The sequence below is a fragment of the Ictidomys tridecemlineatus genome, chromosome 8, assembly GCF_052094955.1.
Source record: "Ictidomys tridecemlineatus isolate mIctTri1 chromosome 8, mIctTri1.hap1, whole genome shotgun sequence".
Classification (NCBI taxonomy): domain Eukaryota; kingdom Metazoa; phylum Chordata; class Mammalia; order Rodentia; family Sciuridae; genus Ictidomys; species Ictidomys tridecemlineatus.
Window position 1 is genome coordinate 16600807 of NC_135484.1, and position 22240 is coordinate 16623046.

The 22240-nt window shown below is 35.2% G+C and overlaps 1 protein-coding gene across 1 annotated transcript in view; it reads left to right on the forward strand.

Moving 5' to 3' along the window:
• The first annotated feature begins 626 nt into the window (after positions 1 to 626).
• Positions 627 to 22240, forward strand: part of Ppil4 (peptidylprolyl isomerase like 4) — a 24509-nt gene continuing 2895 nt past the window's right edge. Inside the window, exons 1-11 of the mRNA XM_078018922.1 lie at positions 627 to 782; positions 4483 to 4550; positions 4634 to 4698; positions 4938 to 5055; positions 6374 to 6516; positions 7206 to 7302; positions 8012 to 8128; positions 12322 to 12446; positions 13749 to 13815; positions 17459 to 17570; positions 21721 to 21901. Coding sequence (XP_077875048.1) covers positions 713 to 782; positions 4483 to 4550; positions 4634 to 4698; positions 4938 to 5055; positions 6374 to 6516; positions 7206 to 7302; positions 8012 to 8128; positions 12322 to 12446; positions 13749 to 13815; positions 17459 to 17570; positions 21721 to 21827 — 1089 coding nt within the window. The 5' untranslated portion in view covers positions 627 to 712 and the 3' untranslated portion in view covers positions 21828 to 21901. The remainder of the gene's footprint in view (positions 783 to 4482; positions 4551 to 4633; positions 4699 to 4937; positions 5056 to 6373; positions 6517 to 7205; positions 7303 to 8011; positions 8129 to 12321; positions 12447 to 13748; positions 13816 to 17458; positions 17571 to 21720; positions 21902 to 22240) is intronic.

Sequence of the window (22240 nt, forward strand, 5' to 3'; positions counted from 1 at the left end):
AGAGCAAGTTTGTAGACCAGGAGAGTGGAGAGTAAAGTTTGCACAGAAAACTGTTATTGGAGGGTCCAAAACCCCAAAGAGAAGTCAAAACTAGTTTTAAGTCTTCTAGAGTATTTATCATACCAGTAGAGATTTGGGGGTAACGCCTGTTACTTTTTAGCTTGTCGAACAAAGGAAGTTATACTTATTATACTTATTCCAAAACCTAACGAAGTTATACTTTATACTCGCCATGTGTGGCTACTACCAGGGTTAGTCGCTAGACAGTACTCGCAGGAAAAACAAACTCCTTGTTAATCACCTTTCCCAGTAACAAACGGTGAGCTTCGGGCCTGGAGTTCTCAATGTAGAGCTATGAGAAGAGAATCGAAAAGAAGGTCGGGGACCACCACGCCGCCAGGAGAACCTTCCTATTCTGAAGATGGGCACAAAATGCTTATAGCGTTATCCTCTGAGAGATTGACTCGCATACGGGTCAGCAAGGGCCAACCTGGATTTTCAAACGTTCCGCGACAGAGAAACTCCTGCGGGGTTGGCCAAGCACTGACCGAGCCAAAAGAAAGAGCAGCCCGAAAGAGGGCGGTGGCGCCGGGGGATGACGCAAGCACGCGTCGCGCCCAGGGCGACGCGTGGCGTAGAAAACGTCGGGCCGCGCTTGTCAATCCTCCGCCCCCCGCCTCCCGGGGCTTGTTGCCGAGGAGGAGCCGGCGCCATGGCGGTTCTGCTGGAGACCACTTTGGGCGACGTCGTCATAGACTTGTACACGGAGGAGCGGCCGCGCGGTGAGGCTCACGCCCCGATCACCTCTGGCCGGGACCACGAGCCCGTCTCCCCGCTTTCCCCTCTCTGCTTCCCCAGGTTCCCAGGGGCCACTGGCTCGAGCTGCTGGCGCCCGCCGCCACACTATTTCATTAGCGGGCCTTGTTTAGAAAAGTTTTTGTGAGGAGAATTCGTTTGAACCTAGGCAGCGCTTCTCCTGCATCTTGTGTGGGCCCGTCGGGCGCAGGGCGCTGCGGTCATGAATTGCCTTTGGGTGTGTGGGGTGAGGGGGCTGCCTATGCCATGCCAGGGGCTTTTGTGGTTTTACTCTGCTTTCTCTTGTCTTGAGAGGAACACAACAAATATTCATTGGTGTGTGGTCAGTTCAGTCTTAAAAGCAAGGAGGATGTGCTTGGCACAGCGAGTGTTGGCATCGCATCCCGTCTAGAGGGAAGAAGCCGGTGCCCAGAGGTATGGACAGAGGCTGCAAGCCACTGGGCTAAGCCCTAGCCTAGGCGTCCTGCCCTTTATGGTCTGATTCTCCCCTGGGAGACTTCGATGCGCGAATCCGTCTGAACTCTTAAATTGTTGTGGAGAAACGTGTAAGTTGCTATGGAAACCAGAAGCGAGAGTAATTCTTTAGTCCGGGTAGGGAGATGCGAAGTGAGAACACATCTACTAGCTTTTTCAAAGATGAGTGGGAATGAAGGTTTTTCTCCTGGTTTGCTTGGAGTTTGGGGAAATGGCAAGTAGTTTGGAAGGAGGTATGTGAAGGGGAGTGGTAGACTTGCAGTCTGGTCAGGTAAGATTAGGTCAGATCCTGAATAATTCTGTGTGCCATTCTGAGGACCAGAGTTTTGGAAAGAAGGTTTTAAAAGTAGGATTGATGTGTGCGTGTGTAGCATACTTGCTTTGAGAAAGTAATAGGTAGCAGTGTGGAGAATGTTTCAGATTTAGGAGAAGTTGGAGACTAGGAGAAATTAGTTACAGCCTGGGTCCTGTCCCCAAGGAATGCAGTTTATCAAAGAGGATGAAACTGGCTTCAATGCTGTACAGTGAGTGTCTCCTACTCCCCACACTCAGCTGTTGCCTTTCCCCTGCAAACACTTATTCTTTATAGTTTTTACCGTTCGCTTACTGTTGCCCCGTTCTATGTTCTGCTACACTCTTTTTCTTCTGGAGAACCCTGCTTTTTCAAATCTCAGATCACGCATGATCTCTTCTATGCAGCACTCCTGGTCCCAAAGCAGATCTGTTAGATCTGTTCCTTATGCTCTGCCTCAGGTAGCTTTGTAAGTCATATGACACTCATTATGACATTTACCTATTGTCCTGAAATTATTTATATAAGTCTCATCTCCTCTCAAGAATGTACTGCAATGAGAGCAGAAACTGTACCTTAATTATCTCTGTGTCTTGAGTATCCAGTACAGTGTCTTCCACTTTGAGACAAACTTAAGAGATTAATTGTAGTGGCCCATGCATATAAATGTGTTGTATTCTAGGACTCTTTGCATGTGATAAAAATGCAACTAAAACTGGCTTAAACAAAATAATTGCCTATATTATTGCAGTAAGCTTGGCTTTACGGATGACTGAATCTCTGAGGTTCAAGAGATGTTGTAGTTGAAACCCAAGCAAAACACACACACACACACACACACACACACACACACACACACACACACACGGATGATTTAGGGAATTGGATTGTTTTATTTTTATTTTTTGTATTAGGTATTGAACTTAGAGGCTCTTAGCCACTGAGCTACATCCCCAGTCCTTTTTATTTTTTGTTTTGAGGGAGGGTCTCACTAACTTGCTGAGGCTGACCTCAAAATTTGAAATCTCCTGCCTCATCCTCCCATGTTACTGGGATTATAGGCATGTGCCATCTTACCCAATGAGACTTGTGTTTTTTTTTCTCTTCGTTTTGCTTTCCTTTAAGTTCCATTGACTCTGTCCCTGTAGAGCAGCATCTTACAAAATGAATGGGTCTCTTCCCAGTGTTGTAAAGAACTAAAGGTAAGGTAAGGCCATCTCACATAATTAGAAAGCAGTGGTTCTGTGTAGGTAGCCTAAAATACCAAAGTCCACATGTATACATATTTGAAGGTATATGAATACCTGCTTATCATTTGATAGTATATTCAATCTTTCCTGCATGCATGCTCTCTCTCTCTCTCTCTTTTTCTCTTTTTACTTTGTACTATAAATGTAGAGTCAGTCATGTAAATGAAGTCTCATATTTTGTGGCCATTTTTGTTTAACAGTTCTCATCACATAACTAGTTCCAGTCTTGTTTCCTTTATGATAAACCCACCTCTACTGGATTTATTGAATTACAAGATAATTCCTTAAAAAAAACCCACAAATCATTATTATACCTTAAAAAGGTAACAATAATTTCTTGGTATTATTTAAACTTTCCTCTTAGTTCTTGAACATTTTTAAAATGTGATATTTTAAACTAGGATCTCAACAATACCTATATATATATTGATTAATATATTTCTTAAATGTTTTAGCTTATGGTATCCCCCTACCCCCTTTTTCCCCAAAAAAAAATTCTTGAGAAAGAATCTGGGTCATTTGTTTTGTAGAATTTCATTTGACATTTGGCTGATTATTTCTCTTTTGTGTCTTTTAACATATTCCTCTATCCCTTCTATTTTCTATAAATTGTTTAGATTCAGAACCTCCATCAAATTTGTTTGGGGCAAGAATGTTTCATATAGAATGTACTTTTGCCTACATCACATTTAGGAGGCACTTGACGTCTGGTTGGCTCTTTTTGTGATATTGAACTTAGACAGTGGTTTCAGGCCTTTAAAGTGTTTCCATCAGTTTGTCATCTAAAGATTTTGGCAGCCATTGATGGTCATTGCCTAGGTCCATTATTTTTGTTTTCTAGTAAAAGGACTACTTCTGTTTCTTTTCTTTTTTTGTTTAAAGAATTTTTTTTTAAGTTGTTGATGGACCTTTGTTTATTTATTTATATGTGGTGCTAGGATTTGAACCCAGGACCTCACACATGCCAGGCAAGTGCTCTACCGCTGAGCCACAACCCCAGCCTGTAATTCTGTCTCTTCACAATGAGTTCAGAAATATTTTCAAGAAAACAATTGAAAACTTGATATTGAAGACTGTCCAACACCTTGGGCACCATCTCTCCAGATTTTCACCATCTATCATTTTGTAATACCAGAATATTGTAGAATTTAGACTGATCTTTTGGATACCACCCTCCTTGCAAAATTAAATTCCCACTTCTAGGCTTTTCCATATACCTTCCCAGCATGAAATTTTCACTTTTTACTCTCTGCCAGCCCAGTTCTTTTATTATATATTTATTTTTAATTGACATATAAATATTGCTCATATTTTTGGTATACCATGTGATGTTCCAGTATAGTCCAGATCTTTGAATGTTTTCCCAAAGCCTCCATGAGTCTTTTAATTTCCTCATCTAGAAACAATCTCTCTTTTGAACCCTTGTAACAGTTTTTATACTACTTTTTACCATTTTACTATTTAAGTGGCATAAATTATGCTATTAGATATCTAGTATTGTAACTATTTGTGTTCACTTGACTTTGGAATTTAACTATTGTTTTACTTTTAATAGTAATTTAGATATTAAATTATACTAACTGTGGTTTTACTTGTTTAAAACCAAATTTGTGGATTACTATAATAAATTGTATATTTACTGTCTTTCAGCCTGCTTGAATTTCCTGAAATTGTGCAAAATAAAATATTACAATTATTGTCTTATTCACAATGTACAGGTGAGTTAGTGGTTGTTAGTCATGTCCTTTGTTATTAGAACTATCAAACTGTGACAATTAACAAAAATTTCTGAATATTATAGAGGGATTTTATCATACAAACTGGTGATCCTACTGGGACTGGCCGAGGAGGAGAGTCTGTTTTTGGGTAGGTTCTTTTATTTTTTAATGAAAACTAGAATTGTTTATATTTAAGTCTTCATATTAAAATATGATTAAAATGTAGGAAACTTGGGAAAGTTTCTAAATGTTTTTAGTAAAAGAGAGGAGTCTTTTGAATCATAGTATCATTTCTATAGAGAAGTAGTTGGTAATACTATATTATAGTACTTCTATTTATATTTTGACAGAACTTATATTTTATAACCTTATTATATGTATTTCCAGTCAGCTGTATGGTGATCAAGCAAGCTTTTTTGAGGCAGAAAAAGTGCCAAGAATTAAGCACAAGAAGAAAGGCACTGTGTCCATGGTGAACAATGGCAGTGATCAGCATGGATCTCAGGTTAGGAAATGTGTATAAAATGAACTTTGCTTAGAAATGAAGGACTAGAAGCCACTTACAAAGTGGCTTTTTAAACTGTTCAGTAATGAAAGAATGTGTTAATCATATTCAAAGATATGTATTAGAAAAAACTTGCACTTTATTTCTTATATTAAAAATATATTGGGCTGGGGTTGTGGCTCAGTGGTGGAGTACTTGGCTCAAGCTCATGAGGCACTGAGTTTGATCCTCAGCATCACATAAAAATAAAAAATAAATAAAAGTATTGTGTTTATCTACAACTAGAAAAATATTTTAAAAACTATATACTACTTCATGTACAACCATAAGAATGAGAAGTTATACTCCATTTATGTATGAAGTGTCAAAATGCATTTTACTGTCATGTATAAATAATAATAAATTTAAAAAATCTAAAAAAGAAAAGATCTAAGGGTGAAGTTCAGGGGTAGAGGAGATGCTTAACATGTACAAGGCTCTGGGATTGAAGCAAAACAGAAAACATTATTTTCTTCTTTTAAATATAAGCCCTGCCCATTGTGAATAATTTAGAAAATACAGAAAAGTACAAAGAAGAATAATATTAATCACAATCCTGTTCATGATTATTACTTTTCACATTTATAGACTCTTTCAGTGTTTATTACTTATTTTTATTTTTTATTTTTTTCATGATACTATGATCAAACTCAGGTCTTTATACTTGCTAGGCAGGCACTCTACTACTGAGCTGCATTCTTCTCCCTTTGACTATTTTATAAGTGATTGCTGGGGGGCTGGGGGTACAACTCAGATGGTGAGTGCTTGCCTTGCATACACAAGGCCCTGGGTTCAATGCCCAGCACCAAAAATAAAAAAGAGAGAGAGAGAGAGAGAAAGAGACGGAGACAGATTACTGGGGCTTGGGGTCTAGCTTAGTAGTAAAATGCTTGCCTAATATGTGCTAGACCCTGCGATTGATTCTCAGCACCACAGAAAAATATAAATTAAATAAATAAATAGATTAATTGGAAGGTTAATCCTCATGACCATCTATTATGGTAGGTGCTATTGTTTTTCACTGTTTATGCATGAAGAAAATGAGCCAAGGTTTTTCTAATCATTTTAAACAATTGAGGAAACATCTGTGTACATGTTGATAACTTATATATAAACTCTGTTTTTAATTTAGTTCTGGGAACAATTTTTAAGAACTGGTGCAGTAAATGTAGAGTTTCACTCGTGTGTGTGTGTGTGTGTGTGTGTGTGTGTTTTGTCAATTTAGCTGACAAAACACACACACATACATATTTTTGTATTTATTTTGTCTTTCTGTTAGTTTCTTATTACTACAGGAGAAAATCTAGATTACCTTGATGGTGTTCATACAGTATTTGGTGAAGTGACAGAAGGAATGGACATAGTTAAGAAAATTAATGAGACTTTTGTTGACAAGGATTTTGTACCATATCAGGATATCAGGTATTATTACAATTCATTCTCTTGAATGTATTAGAATGTTTTAATACTGTGATGTGTGACAAGACTGGTGCACATAGGACTAGTTTTTGACTAATTCCAAAATGTGAATTAATATAAAATGAATCCTCATAAAAAGAACCTTTTGTATTTTTCTACTTATACTAATTTTTTTTTTCCTTTTTTGGTACCAGGAATTGAACCCAGGGTTTCTTAACAACTGAGCCATATCCCCAGCCCTTTTTATTTTTTATTTTGAGACAGGATCTCACTAAGTTGCCTAGGGCCTCACTAAGTTTCAAGGCCTGGCCTCAAAGTTGTGATCCTCCTGCCTCGGCCTCCCAAGTAGCTGGGATATCAGGTGTGCACCACTGTGTCCTGCTACTTGTACTAATTATGTATTATAGATTTTGTTAGGAAAAATTACTGTGCTTTCATTTTTAAATGCAATTTATTGAGAAATGTGGAAAATTACTAAGATTTAGACATTTACTTTGCTTCTTTGAAGTAATGCAGAGAAATATATAAAAAAAATGGAAACTGGTAATACTCATTGTGAAAGTGTACTGTGAATTAGTAATATCTTTGTGCAAAATGGGGGTTTTGGCATTAAAGACACTTAAGTTATTCTATGAAAATAAAATATAGATTTTGAAATATTTAATGTAACATTTGACATGGACTTTTGTAAGGATAAATCACACAGTGATTTTAGATGATCCATTTGATGACCCTCCTGATTTAATAATTCCTGATCGATCACCAGAACCCACAAAGGAACAATTAGATGTAAGTAGAGCCTTCTTGTGATTGAATGTATGTGCATATTAATTTGCATGGATTTAACTTCTCAGTCTATTAAAAATTAATTTCTTCATAATGATTATTTTGCTTAATAAATTATACTAGAACGAGTTGAGTTCTTTTTCTACTTCACGGAGATACTCATTTTTCTAGTTATCTTTTTATTTCCCTGACTTCCTTTTTTTAATATCTGTTTCATTGGAACAGCCTTAGCACTGGAAGCTTATATGAATCTGGAATTTTTTTTTTTTTTTAATCTAACTCTAGTTAGGAGAATAACTTCAAGGTCAAACTAAACAATCATCCTGTGAGGGAATTTTTCAACTCGAGATACTCTAGAGCCAGGCTAGAACCAGAAATTTCTGTGGAACAGCACAGACTTTCCCACAGATATTCTAAGATATAAATTTTTGCTTTTGAGGCTTTCTCAAAGACAAATTTATCTTTATGGTTGAAATTGATGCTTGCTTATTTCTAAGATGATTTATCTTCTCCAAGCAGCACTTAATTGGATAATAGTATCTATATAGATGTTTATTTTCATTTTCTAATAAATCAGAAGCCCAATCTGGCTAATGTCATAGAATTAATTTAAATCAGTTTCAGAGGTTTGTAAATGAAGCATAATACCTTTCATGATTCTCAGATTTTTTTTGTTTGTTAAATATTTATATTAATAACTTCTGCCTTACAGAGTGGTCGAATAGGAGCAGACGAAGAAATTGATGATTTTAAAGGAAGATCAGCTGAAGAAGTAGAAGAAATAAAGGCAGAAAAAGAGGCCAAAACTCAAGCTATTCTTTTAGAGATGGTAAGATGATTATGTTTGTTCAAATAGTTGATCTGTCATATATTTAATGCATATTTATTTATAAGTGTATTTCTGGCTCTTATGATAGTTGTAAAATATTAAAAATTTAGTTTAGAGTTTTCCTCTAGATTAAATTTTGAATGATATAATAACACATGAAAATGAATAAATTCAGTTCCATTATCATTATAGTATCAAGTGCTTTTATAAAAAATGGAAAGTGGATATTTCATTATTTTTAACATAAATATTAATTGAATTGCAATTGTTTAATATTCACCTCTTTTTTAAAGCATGTTTATTAGATTAAATCTTATGTTAAGAATAATTCTTCATTGTACCACTCAAATATTGAAATTAAATAGAATAGTCATTGAATGATAAAATAAACCTGGGTAAAAATTGAAAACTCTAAAATATACTTCTTCAAATATATAATTTTTGATGTTTTCTCTTTTCCTTTCTTTTTGTTCATCATAATTTTATATAACAATGGGATTTGTTGTTACATATTTGTACAACTTTCATGTTTGTGTATCAGTTAAAAAATATATAAATACATGTTTGCACATACAAAATATATATGCACATATATATGCACATTTATATATTTTTTTAACTGGTATACACTCCTTTGTCTTGCTCATAGAATGAAGTCATTTGGGGATTAGTTATTCAGTAAACCATTAATTGACATACTAGACATTTTTTTTCCTTCTTATTTTTAAGAAATAGGTATGCATATTATATAATAGATGATTAATAAACACTTAAGTGAAAGGATAACAATTTTGTTTTTAATATTATTGTACATAATAGTGTTTTTATATTTTTGGTCTGTTTTAAAATTTATATTAATTTATATTCTATTAATTAATTTATATTTATGTTACCAGTATTAATGAATAAATGCCAAAAGCTCTCATTTCAGAGAACTTTAATGAAATAAACAAAAGTTGAAAATACACTTTTTCTTTTCTGCAGTACTAGGAATTGAACCCAAGGAACTCTACCACTAAAAACTATATCCCCACATTCCCACCCCTATTTTTAATTTTATTTTGAGACAGAGTCTTGCTAAATTATCCAGGCTGGCCTTGAACTTGTTATCCTCCTACCTCAGCTTCACAAATCACTCAGGTTGCAGGCCAGGCTGGAAACACTTTTTTTTTTTTTGTACTAGGAATTGAACCCAAGGGCACTTAACCATTGAGCAATATCCCTAGCCCCTTTTTGTATTTTATTAGAAACACAGTCTTGCTGAGTGGATTAGCACCTCACTTTTGTTGAGGCTGGCTTTGAACTCATGATCCTCCTATCTCAGACTCCCAAGCCACTGGGATTATAGGCATGTGCCGCCGTACCCAGCCACAGGCACTTGTAATTGAGCATATATACACCTAAGAGTATTGATCCAGAACAATAATAGCAAGACAAATTCTAAGAAAACTATTGAACATAAAATCAACACCAATGAATCAATTGCATTTCTAAACACCAAGGATATATCAGTTGAAAGAGTTATCAGGAAAATTATCCCTTTTACAATAGCCTCAAAAAAGTAAAATATTTGGAAATCAACCTAAGAAAAGAGTTTAAAGACCTCTATAGTGAAAACTACAGAACTCTAAAGAAAGAAATTGAAGAAGACCTTAGAAAATGGAAAGGTCTTCCATGTTCCTGGGTAGGCAAAATCAATATTATCAAAATGGCCATGCTGGGGCTGGGATTGTGGCTCAGCGGTAGAGCGCTCGCCTAGCACGGGTGGGACCCAGGTTCGATCCTCAGCACCACATAAAATAAAAATAAAGGCATTGTGTTGTGTCTGACTACACCTAAAAAATAAATATTAAAAAAAAATGGCCATACTACCAGAAGCACTCTACAGATTTAATGTAATTCCTATAAAGATCCCAATGATGTTCTTCACAGAAATAGAAAAAGCAATCCTTAGAGTGATGCAGGAGAGAGACATCACAATGCCAGACCTTAAATTACACTACAGATCTATAGTAACAAAAACAGCATGGTATTGGAACCAAAACAGATATGAAGACCAAAGCACAAGAAGTAAAATCAAGGATCAATAAATGGGATGGTATCAACATGAAAAACTTCTCAGCAAAGGAAACAATCGGGAATATGTACAGAGATCCTACAGATTGGTAGAAAATCTTCACCACCAGTACCTCAGATAAAGCATTAATGTCCAGGATATACAAAGAACTCAAAAAACTTAACACCAGAAAAATAAATAACCCAATCAATAAATGGGCAAAGGAACTAAACAAACACTTCACAGAAGAAGAAATACAAATGGTCAAAAAAAAAAATATATGGAAAATGTTCAACATCTCTGTCAATTAGAGAAATGCAAATTAAAACTACAGTGAGAGCCCATCTCATTCCAGTCAGAATGGCAATTGTAAAGAATACAATAAAAATGTTGGCAAGGATGTGGGGAGAAAGGTATTCTCATGTATTGTTGGTGGGACTGCAAATTGGTGCAACTACTATGGAAAGAGTGTGGAGATTCCTTAGAAAACTTGGAATGGAACCACCATTTGACCCAGTTATCCCACTCCTTGGTTTATACTCAGAAGAACTTAAAAACAGCATACTACATTTACGCAGCCACATCAGCTCAACTTATAATAGCCAAGTTATGGAAACAACCTAAGTGTCCTTCATTGGATGAATGGATAAAGAAAATGTGTTACATATAGATAATGGAATATTACTCAGCCATAAAGAAGAATGAAATTATGGCATTTGCTGGTAAATGGATAGAACTGGAGAATATCATGCTAAGTGAAATAAACCAATCCCCAAAACAACAAATCCCAAATGTTCTCTCTGATTTGTGAATGCTAACCCAAAACAAAGGAGGTTGGGAAGGGGAATCGTAGAAATCCACTGGATTAGACAAAGGGAAAGGATTAGGGAGGGGAATAGGAAAGACAGTAGAATTAATCAGTCATAATTTTCCTAGACTTGTATTTTTATACACAACCAGGGTAATTCTACATCATGTATAGCCACAACAGTGGGATCCTAAATATAATAAGTTATATTTTATATATGTATAATTTGGCAAAATACATTCTACTGTCATGTGTAACTAAAAAGAACAAATTAAAAAAATTTTAAATTATTGGACATAAAAGAAAGATCTTTTGAGGCAGGGTACAGTGGCTCACACCTCTATGAGGCAGGAGGATCATAATTTCAAAGCCAACCTAAATAACTTAATGAAACCCTGACAAGAAATAAAAAAGGGCTTGAGATGTAGCTCAGTGGTTAAGTGCCCCTAGATCTTTTGAGGAACTGGCAAGAAGAACAAGTGACTTATAAGGGAAATATTATTAGATTATAATCAAACTTCAATTGTAAAACTTCAGGAAGTTTGTGCCAAAGGAAAAATGGGTTGTCATTTTTAAAACTTTTATGTTTTTAGATAATTTCAAACTTATAGAAGAACAGAGTACAGAAGTTATATATACCTTTTACTAGGATTCACCAATTTTTTTTAAGTATTTACTTTCATTACTCTTTTTTTAAACAATTTTTATGTCAATTTTTATTGAGGTACAATTAACATAAAGTAAGACTTGCCAATTTTTTTTGTGTGTATGTGGTGTGGGGGATTGAACCCAGGGCCTTGTGCATGCGAGGCAAGCATTCTACCAACTGAGATATGCCCCCAGCCCCGGATTTACCAATTTTTAAAAAATGTTTTAGTTGTATATGGACATAGTACTTTTATGTATTTTTATATGGTGCTGAGGATTGAACCAGCACCTCACACATGCTAGACAAGTGCTCTACCACTGAGCTACAACCACAGCCCAGATTCACCAATTTTTAACATTTTTGCTATGTCCACTTTACCATTCTTTCAGTTCTTTTTTGTGGTGCAAATATTAGCTGTTATTATTTTTTTAATTGTTTTTGTAATATTGCCTTATAATTATATATAATAGTGGGATTCATTATGCACATAATATAATATTGTTAATACCAGGAATGGTAGAGTTTCAAATTTTAAAGTCTTATTAGATTTATTTTCCTAAGGCTGGAATTTATGGAGGAAATTTAGATATTTTAGGGAAATCTGTGTTGTGGGCTTAGATAAAGTATTTAGGATGGAACCTAAATAAAGGAATTGACTTAAGTTTTTGTTTATAATTTAGGTAGGAGATCTACCTGATGCAGATATTAAACCTCCAGAAAATGTGCTGTTTGTATGTAAATTGAATCCAGTGACCACAGATGAGGATCTGGAAATAATATTCTCAAGATTTGGGCCAATAAGAAGGTAAATCCTGGGGCTGGGGTTGTGGCTTAGTGGTAGAGCACTCACCTAGAACGTGTGATGTACTAGGTTCGATCCTCAGCACCACATAAAAATAAATAAAATAAAGGCATTGTGTCCAACTACAACTAAAAAAATATATATATATCAAAAAAAAGTAAATCCTGCAATTAATAAAAGAGAAATTTGGAAAAATATAAATATTGATGGTTTTCTAATGACATATTTTGGGTGAGTCTGTGAACTTTGGTTGAATTTTATGCTGGTGAATTTTTACAAGTGAATGTTTGAACAGTAAGAAAGAAAATAATATATAAAGAAAAATATTTGAGTGATGTTTCTACTCGCTGCGCAAAAATTTTCACTTTAAAACAGGAAATAAGTGGGATGATTTAGGTCTATTTTTATAAATTTTCAACAGTCCTCTTTAATATTTAATATACTTATCACATTTTACTCCTAAAATTACCAGCAATCTGTTTCAAACTTAAATTTTTCAATTTTTTTTCTTTTGGTTTATTTTCCTTGCATTACTAATGCAAAAGTCTATGAAGGCAGTATTTCTGTGAGAAAGATGACTATTTTATAATTGATTAAAATGTATTATTTTACTATTTTGTTTCATATTTTTGAAGTAAGACTATGGTACATGGAGAAGTAGACAAGTCAATTTCAGCTTATTGGCCATTTTGCTTGTTTATTGTACAATAGATTACTTCCATGTAATAGCTATACTCACGGTATTAAATTTTACCTTGATATTAAAATTCCTAAGTGTAGACTTGCTTAAATATTTATATGTGTATGTTGTAATTCATCTTTGTGATTTAAAAACTTTATAGGAGTTTATTTTTGTTAAAGGAAAATCAAATATTTTTGTTTTATTTCCTTAGTGCTTAGGGAATTTAAGGACTGTAGGCCTATCTAGGTCATTTAGAGTGTACTGGGTTAGTAAAGTATTTTTTTTAAAAAAGAAGAATTGTTATTTAAGAAATATGGTGAGTTTAATTTGCCCTTTTTTTTTTTCAGTACTAGGGATTGAAACAGGGGCACTCCCTCACTTAGCTACCTCTCAGCCTTTTTTATTTTTTATTTTGGAATAGAGTTGAGTTGCCTAGAATGACCTAGAACTTCTGATCCTCCTACCTCAGCCTCCTGAGTCACTGGAATTACGGGTGTTCAGGACAGCACCCGGCTTAACTTTGCCTTTTAATAACTGGCTTATTATGTTATTTAGTTCCGAAGAGTATGAGTGAATACTTTCCTTTTTTAAAAACAAAGTCACTTTTTAAAACTTTCTTTCAGTTGTGAAGTTATTCGGGATTGGAAGACAGGAGAGTCCCTCTGCTATGCTTTTATTGAATTTGAAAAGGTATGCATAAATGAGATATATTAGGTTTGGTGTTTATTTTATGAATATGTTTCGTTTCTTTATTTTTGTTCTGGGGATTGAACTCAGGGGCACTCCACTACTAAGCTATATCCCTAGCCCTTTTTATTTTCTTTTTATTTTGGGGCAGCATCTTGCTAAATTGCTGAGGCTGACCTCAAACTTGAGATCCTATTGCCTCAGTTTCCCAAGATGCTTGATTATAGGCGTGCACCACCATGCCCAGCTCATAGATTAGTTTTGTCTTAATTTTTTTTTTAGTTATAGAGGGACACAATACTTTTATTTATGTATTTTTATGGGTGCCGAGGATCGAACCCAGTGTGTGAGGAAGAGCTCTGCCACTGAGCTACAATCCCAGCCCAGTTTTGTCTAATTTTAACCTTGATATAAATGGGAACACAATGTGTTCATATGCATCTTGATTCTTTTTGTTATTATTTATTTAGGTACTGAGGATTTAATGAACTGAAGGCCTTATACACTGAGCTACATACATACTCAGTCATTTTTATTTTTTATTTTGAGACATTCTTGCTAAGTGCTGAGACTGGCCTCAAACATGGGATACTCCTGCCTCATCCTCTTGAGTTATGGGATTACAGGCATGCGCTGTCATGTCTTGCTTCTTCTGCTAGTTTATAAAATTATATGTGTTACTGTATGTGGTTTTTAAACTGTATGTGGTTTTTAAAGTTAACTTTTTAAAGTTAATTTTTTTGACATAGTATTTTATTGTATACATATAAAATGATTTAGATCTCCATTCTGCTGTTAATAGACATTTAGGTCCTTTCCAATTTTTTACTACAATGTGTGATACTATGAGAAAGTAAATTTTGTTCCAAGCATGGTGGTACATGTGTGTAATACCAGACTGGAGATGCTCAGGCAAGTGAATTGCAAGTTCGAGGCCAGCCTTAGCAACTTAGCAAAGCCCTAAGCAACTTAGCAAGACTCTGTCTCAAAATAATAATAAAAAAGGGGGCGTTGGACATGTGGCTCAGTGGTAAAGTACCCCTGGCTTCCATCCCTGGTACCAATAAATGAATGAAAGAATGAATGATTTTTTTTTTTTTTTCAAAGTGCTGGAAGAAAGCTGGAGTTGTGGCTCAGTGGTAGAGTGCTCACCTAGCACGTGTGAGGCACTGGGTTTGATCCTCAGCACCACATAAAAATAAATAAATAAAAGTACTGCATCTATCCAAAACTAAAATTAAAAGGGCTAGGGGTGTGGCTCAATGGTTAAAGTGCTCTGGGTTCAATTCCTCATACCTAAAAATAAAAAAGTTTTGTTGTTTTGTTTGATCTACTGTGTCTTTTATTTATTTTTAAATTTTCTAATCATTTCTGTAAAGATACCTTCTGATGTTGTGGTATGTATGTATTTCTGCAGAATGTATATCTAGTTGTGAATTGCTGGGTCCTACAGTAGATGCAGCATTAGCAGACAATTCCAATTAATTTTCCAAGGTGGTCATCCTGATTTTCACTTCCAGTAGTAGTGTTTGGTACTCCATGTTGTTCCATGTCTGTATCTTATTGTGCTTTACTTTACATTTCCCTCATTGAGTCACTTTTTCAAAAATTTATTATCATTTAAATGTACTTTTTAAATGAAGTACCTATTCAAGACTTGCCCACTTTTTGATTGTGTATTTCACTTACTGGTTTCTAAGAATTCTTTGTATTTTCTGGGTGCAAGCTCTTTATTGCAGGGGTGGGGGGCATGTTTTATGCAGTTATCGTCTATGAATTTTCTTTTTTCTTTCTTTCTTTTTTTTTTTTTGATAGTGCTAGGGATAAAACCTAGAGCCTTGTGCATGCTAGGCAAGTGCTTTACCACTGAGCTGCATCCTTAGCCCCCTTTTCCCATTTTTAATAGTGTCTTGATAAACAGAAATTTCTAATTTTAATAGTTAAGTTTGTCAATATTTTTTTTCTGAATCTGCTTAAAAAATCTTTGCCTTCTCCAAAGTCATGAAGATATTTTCCTATTATATTTTTTAGAGCTTTGTTGCAAACTGTTTCCCATTGGATATGTAATTTGATTATTGTGTATTACATTTAAGGTTCGTTTTTCTTAGATGGGATAGGCAAGTGACTTACCACCACTTATTAAAAAGATTGTTCCCATAGCTCTGGAGGGCCACCTTTATCATAAATCAGCTCTCTATTTATGTGCAATGTCTGTTTCTGGATGCTGTACTGTTACACAGATCAGTTTGTCTATTCTTTTACTGTTGTTGGCAGTGGTTCTGGGGGTTGAACCTAGGGTCTCAAGCATGCTAAGCCAGTGGTCTACCACTGAGCTACATCCCCAGCCCAATTTGTTTATTCTTATACCACTGTTACATTTTTTAATCACTATAGTTTTTTGATATCTTATAATGTGGGTTCTCCAACTTTATTCTTGAAGAAGATTTTCTTGGCTATTTTGTCTTTTACATTTCTAAATGCATTTTTCAATCAGTTTCTCAATTTTGAAGACATTTCTCTTTTGTTGTTGTTGTTGTTGAAAGGCACTACTGTGCTTTTCTTCCATTCCACAGGGAGATCAGCCCAGTGATGGCTGGAGGACTGAACTTAGGGCCTGGCCCAAGCTAAGCACACGTTCTTACACCCTCATACCTGAAGAAATTCTTAACTGTTTTTTAGGTGTAAGTCTGTTGACTATTTTCAAATGCTATCCTTTTGAAAAAAATGATCTGAGAAACTTTCTCTTTGGGAAAATGACACAGTATAAATTATCACTGCCCATACTTAATTAATCAGATTAATTAACAGTAATATTGATTGCCTACCATGTCTAGATGTTTGTTTTGTGGTGGAGGGAGTGAACCCAGGTCCTGCTCATGCTAGTCAAGCGCTCTACCACTGAGATACATCCCTAGCCTTTTTTATTATTTTGAGGCATGTTGCCCGTATTGGCCTTGAACATGTAATCCTCTTGTCTGAGCCTCCCAAGTCTCTGGAATTGTCGATGTGTGCCATTGCACTGACTTCAAAAGCACTGACTGTGATTCTAAATTTAGAAATTTTTTAGATTTGAAAGGTACACTGTGTGTGTGGATATAGTCAAATACACATTACATCTGTGGCTTATGTAATACTCCTCTGGGCCAGCATTCTGTAATGTATCACAAAAATATTTCTGTAGTGAAGCAAATGAATATTCATACTAAGAATCAAAAAAGGCCATAACCTCATTAGGTTGCTACCCAATTACTTTTAATACCGAATTTTTATCAAACAAACAAACAAAAAAACGCTTGCACTTTTCAGGATACAGTATTTTGGAGTTTTAAGTGAAAAGGAGTATGGAATTGTATAGGCAAGGATATCTGTGTCTATTGCAATCAGATCTTGATTAAAACTCTTGGCTTTGACCCTTGTGTAATCTTTAGCAGCTTCAGTACCTCTCTAAAATTCTCTTAGTACCTCTTGGGTTGTTACTAGAGTTATTTGAGATAAATAATAGATGCAAAACATTTAACAACATCTGGTATAAGAATTTTTCAAATATCAATTTCAATAACAATAAATTTTATGTATTTTCAGAATTTGTTCTTGTTACAGAAATCTTTTCTGTAAAAACTTATGCTTTTTTAAATAATTACAATAGGAAGAAGATTGTGAGAAAGCATTCTTCAAAATGGATAATGTACTTATCGATGACAGAAGAATACATGTGGATTTTAGCCAGTCTGTTGCAAAGGTTAAATGGAAAGGAAAAGGTATATTGATTTAACTTCTTTTTTTCTGTTCTGTTTTGCATGCTTCCATATGTAGCCTTTTACTTGATACTGTTAATTAGGAGAAATGTCAGTTGACATAAAAGCCTGCCATTAATGATTTTTACCCATCTGCTATCTAGAATCTAAGCTGTATGTATTTGAAACTAATGAAAAAGATCTGCATTTTCTGTGTTTAACTGTATTACTTTTAATATGGTCAGTCTTTTAAATTATATCCATTCTGGAAGATGTTTAATAGTATCTGACTATAGATTTGATTTGTTTCTAAAGTAACTCTGATTTTAAGGTTGTTTGGGTCTTTTAGATACAAAACTCTTTTTTAAAAGTTTTCTTAAGTGTGTTTTAGTGGTCATGGTAAAAAATTGAGAAGATTCATGAAAAGATATAAGAAAAAAAATCTCTTCCACTCCTGTTTCTTATCTACCTAGTTTCTCTTCCCAGAAATAACCACTCTTACTTTTTTTTTGTTTTTGTTTTTGTTTTTGGGTACTAGAATTTAAACCCAGTGGCACTTTACTTCTGAGCTACATCCCCAGTCTTTGAGACGGGCTTTTACTAACTTGTTGAGGGTCTCACTAACTTGCTGAGGCTGACTTTGAATTTGTGATCCTCCTGCCTCAATTTCCTGAGAGTTGGGATTATAGGTGTGCAACACTGCACTTGCCTAAAATGCAAGTTTATTCTTTTCAGTGACTGCTCAGTCTTTTTTTTTTTTTTTTGTGGTGCTGGTGATTGAACCCAGGGCCTTGTGCAGCAAGGCAAGTATCCCCAGCCCCAGACTGCTCAGTCTTCTATAGAATGTAGGTATCACAGTTTTTTTAATCAGGTCTATTAATGGACATTCAGTGTTTCTAACTTTTTACTCTTCTCTCTACTACAGTACTATTTGCTATTCCTATATATATGACATGTCCCACATATGCATATGCATATCAAATAAATTCCTGGTAGTGGCATGCCAAACTAAAGGTTGGGTCTATTGGATGCTGAAAGAACATGCACTTTTTTAATTTTTAATTTTATGTTATATATTTTTGGTACTGGGAATTGAACCCAGGGGCATTTAACTAGTGAGCCACATCTCTAGCTTGTTTTTATTTTTTATTTTTTGGTACCAGGAATTGAACTCAGGGGCACCTTAAACACCAAGCCATGTCCCCAATCCTTTTTTATATTTTATTTAGAGACAGGGTCTCACTTAGTTGGGGCCTTGCTAAGTTGCTGAGGCTGGATTTGAACTCAGGATCCTCCTGAGCCTCTGGGATTATAGGTGTGCGCCACCACACCCAGCTATTTTTTTATTTTGAGACAGGGTCTGATTTGCTGAGGGCTTTGCTAAGTTGCTGAGGCTGGCTTTGATTCTCCTGCTTCAACCTCCCAAGCTGCTGGGATTACAGGCATGTGCCACCATGCCCAACCATTTCTTTCTTTTTAACTTTAGTTTTGAGACAGTTTTACTAAGTTGCTGGCCTAGAACTTGGGATCCTCCTGCTTCAGCTTCCCAAGTAGCTGGAATTACACGTATATGCCATCATGCCCAATTCATTTCCCATGATTTTAATGAAGCCTTTTTTACTAGAAAGAAATTGAGAACACTGTTTGGTAGTGAAGTACTAAATTGTTTAGTAGATTGTGTTACCGTATGGGGGTTCAGAGAAGGGAGAAATTGTTAGGGACTGGAGAAGGCAAAGAAGGCCTAGTGGAAGCCAAGATCCCTGTGGTAGGAGAGAGTGACTTGGGCTGGGGCCCTGTGTACTACTTGTTTCCTCCCATGAATGCTTCTGAGTGACTTGTGAAAACTATGATGAAGTACCAAAATGTTTTTTTCACATGTTACAGCTTTATGAACAATACATCACATAAATATATTTAGTGATAAGCTTAGTGGGGTTGTAGTTTATTGGTAGAATGCTTGCCCAGCACATGTAAGGTGCTGGGTTCAATCCTCAGCACCACATTAAAAAAAATAAATAGTAAAATAAAGGTATTGTGTCCATCTACAACTAAAAAAAAGCAGTAGTAGTGATGAGTTGCTGGCCTGAAGTGATGTGGTTCTGTTCCAGTAGTACTGCCAAGTGGCCTTTTATGTAGGGCTTTTTTTCCACAGAGCTAATTTAATTTTATCATTTGTTTCAAATGTATTAATTGTAATTTTACATTATTGATAAGAAACTGAAGGCATAATCTTGTGACATAATTTACTCAGAGTCATATACTATGATGATTTGGAGACCTTAAGTCTAGTTTGGATTTTTTTTCTCTCAGTCTTGTTTTCTTCCCAACCCATTGACACGTTGAAGACATGATCCTACTTTCCTAAGTTGTTTCAGCATGGTTTATTTACAAGATCATTTTTATATGAATTTATTCATGCTGTTTTCTAAAATAAAATGCAGCATATGGGAGAGAGATGCTTTGGGTTCACAGATGCCATCATAAACGTAGTTTATTGTTAGTCTCTTAATTCTGAGATAATTTTGAATATACATGTAATTGACTCACATTTTAAAAATTGAATGTATATTCTTCACAGTGCTAAATACATTCCCACAGTCTTATTTAGTGTTTTAATTAGCAATGTGAAATGTATTTTTAGTTTATAAATGAAGAGAATGAGTTGGCAGAGAAGTGAAATGTCTTACTCCCACTAGAGCCAAGATTTGAATTTAAAATCTCTCGCTTTAATCTGTTACCCTTTCTATATAACATAACTGCTGCATCCATACTGAAACTCCTAATAACAGGCACATGGCAAATCATTTTTCAGGGATAAAATACTACCTGTTACTGGGTGTGTTGGCTGCCCCTGGAGGCTGAGACAGGAGGATAATCCCAGCTGCCCCAGGAGGCTGAGACAGGAGGATTTCGAGTTCAAAGCCAGCCTCAGCAATGGCAAGATGCAAACCAACTTAGTGAGACCCTGTCTCTAAATAAAATACAAAACAGGGCTGAGGATGTGGCTCAGTGGTCCAGTGCCCCTGAGTTCAATCCCTGGTACCCACCCCACAAAATGCTACCTGTTTGTTACTGTTTCCAGTTATTTTAACTCTTACAAGTCTATTTCACATTATAGGAAACATTGTTTGCTGACCATTTTTATTTTCAGTCTCCGGAATCTAGCTCTCTCCCACCACAACTTTTTTTTTCTTTTGAGGAGTTTTGCTATGTTGCCCAGGCTAGCCTTGAAATTGTGATCCTCATGCCTTGGCCTCTGAGTAGCTGGGATTATATTCGTGCACCCTTGTGCCCAGCTTTTATCCTCTTTTTTCATTCCTGTTTTCCCCTTCTTTAAAACCTGGACAATCAAGATATTCAGTATTCATAATCAAGACATCTCTCAGTATACTTCTAGTTTTCCTTTCTTGTCCTTGCAATCCAGGGCCCTGCTATAGGAAGCCTTCCCATAAGAAGCACTTCCTCATGGTAGCTGAAGGGATAGAAAAGGTAGGCCAGTTAGCAGGTCTGGGACATGGATGGAATCTGAATCCTCATTTGGTAGGAGACTAGACTGGAGAGTTAACGATAGTCTTATTATCCTGAAGAGATTATTGATTTCATTTCTGGCAGTTGGGAGGAATAAAGGTACCTATAGGTGAGAATTCGAAGTGGGAATGGTTCTCTACTGTGCTGTCGCCAACCCTCTTTCACATCTCTTTAGTGAACTTCTGTGCACATTCTGTTATCTCCTACCTGTCTGGTGCTCTGTTTGGAGACAAGTCAGTTGTCTTTAACATCTTATTCCAAACTAATAAGTCATTCAGTTTTCAAACTCAAGCTCCAGATCTTCAGTTTTCCCTTGGACTTATGTTTTCCTGGGTTTATTGGATCTACTTAAACATTGCACTACATGTGTCTTTTATTTGAAAGTTTGATGTAATATTCACATATGTCATTAGGTGGCAGTATACGGCTATCTAGCAAAATCTTATGTCAGTTAAAATAATAATAATGGAGATTAAATTTCTATGATTTCTTTTGTTCTTTTCTTACCCTTTTTCTGTTTACTAATAGGTACCATTTATAAAATAGCTCTTAAAGTATATATTTTATAAAATAACTATTGTTCTTGATTCAATCATTATGTGACTTTTCTTACTAAACTCCTTTTTTTTTTTCTTTTAATAAATAGGTGGGAAATACACCAAGAGTGATTTCAAAGAATATGAAAAGGAACAGGATAAACCTTCGAATTTGGTCCTGAAAGATAAAGTAAAACCCAAACAGGAGTATCCTTAATAAGAATCAATTAATCAATGTGCATTGACCACCCATTATGTGTACTATGTGATGAGCTATAAAATGTCATAAAGGCAAGTTTCTTGAATCTAAAGTAACTTATTGTTATCATTTTAAAAAAAATTTTTTTAAATACATTTTTTAGTTGTAGATGGACACAATACCTTTATTTGATTTATTTATGTGCTGCTGAGGTTCGAACCCAGTACCTCACACATGCTAGGCAAGCACTCTACCACTGAGTCACAACCCCAACCCCTTATTATTATTTTTTATCAGTACCTTACATATACTTTTTGTTTTCATTCTAGTTTTTTTAAATTAATTCTATTATAAAGTTAAGTTCAAAAGGAATCTTAGTAACCTAAGTCTTTTCCTATTTATCATATTCCCAAATGATCTTCAGGGTAAGG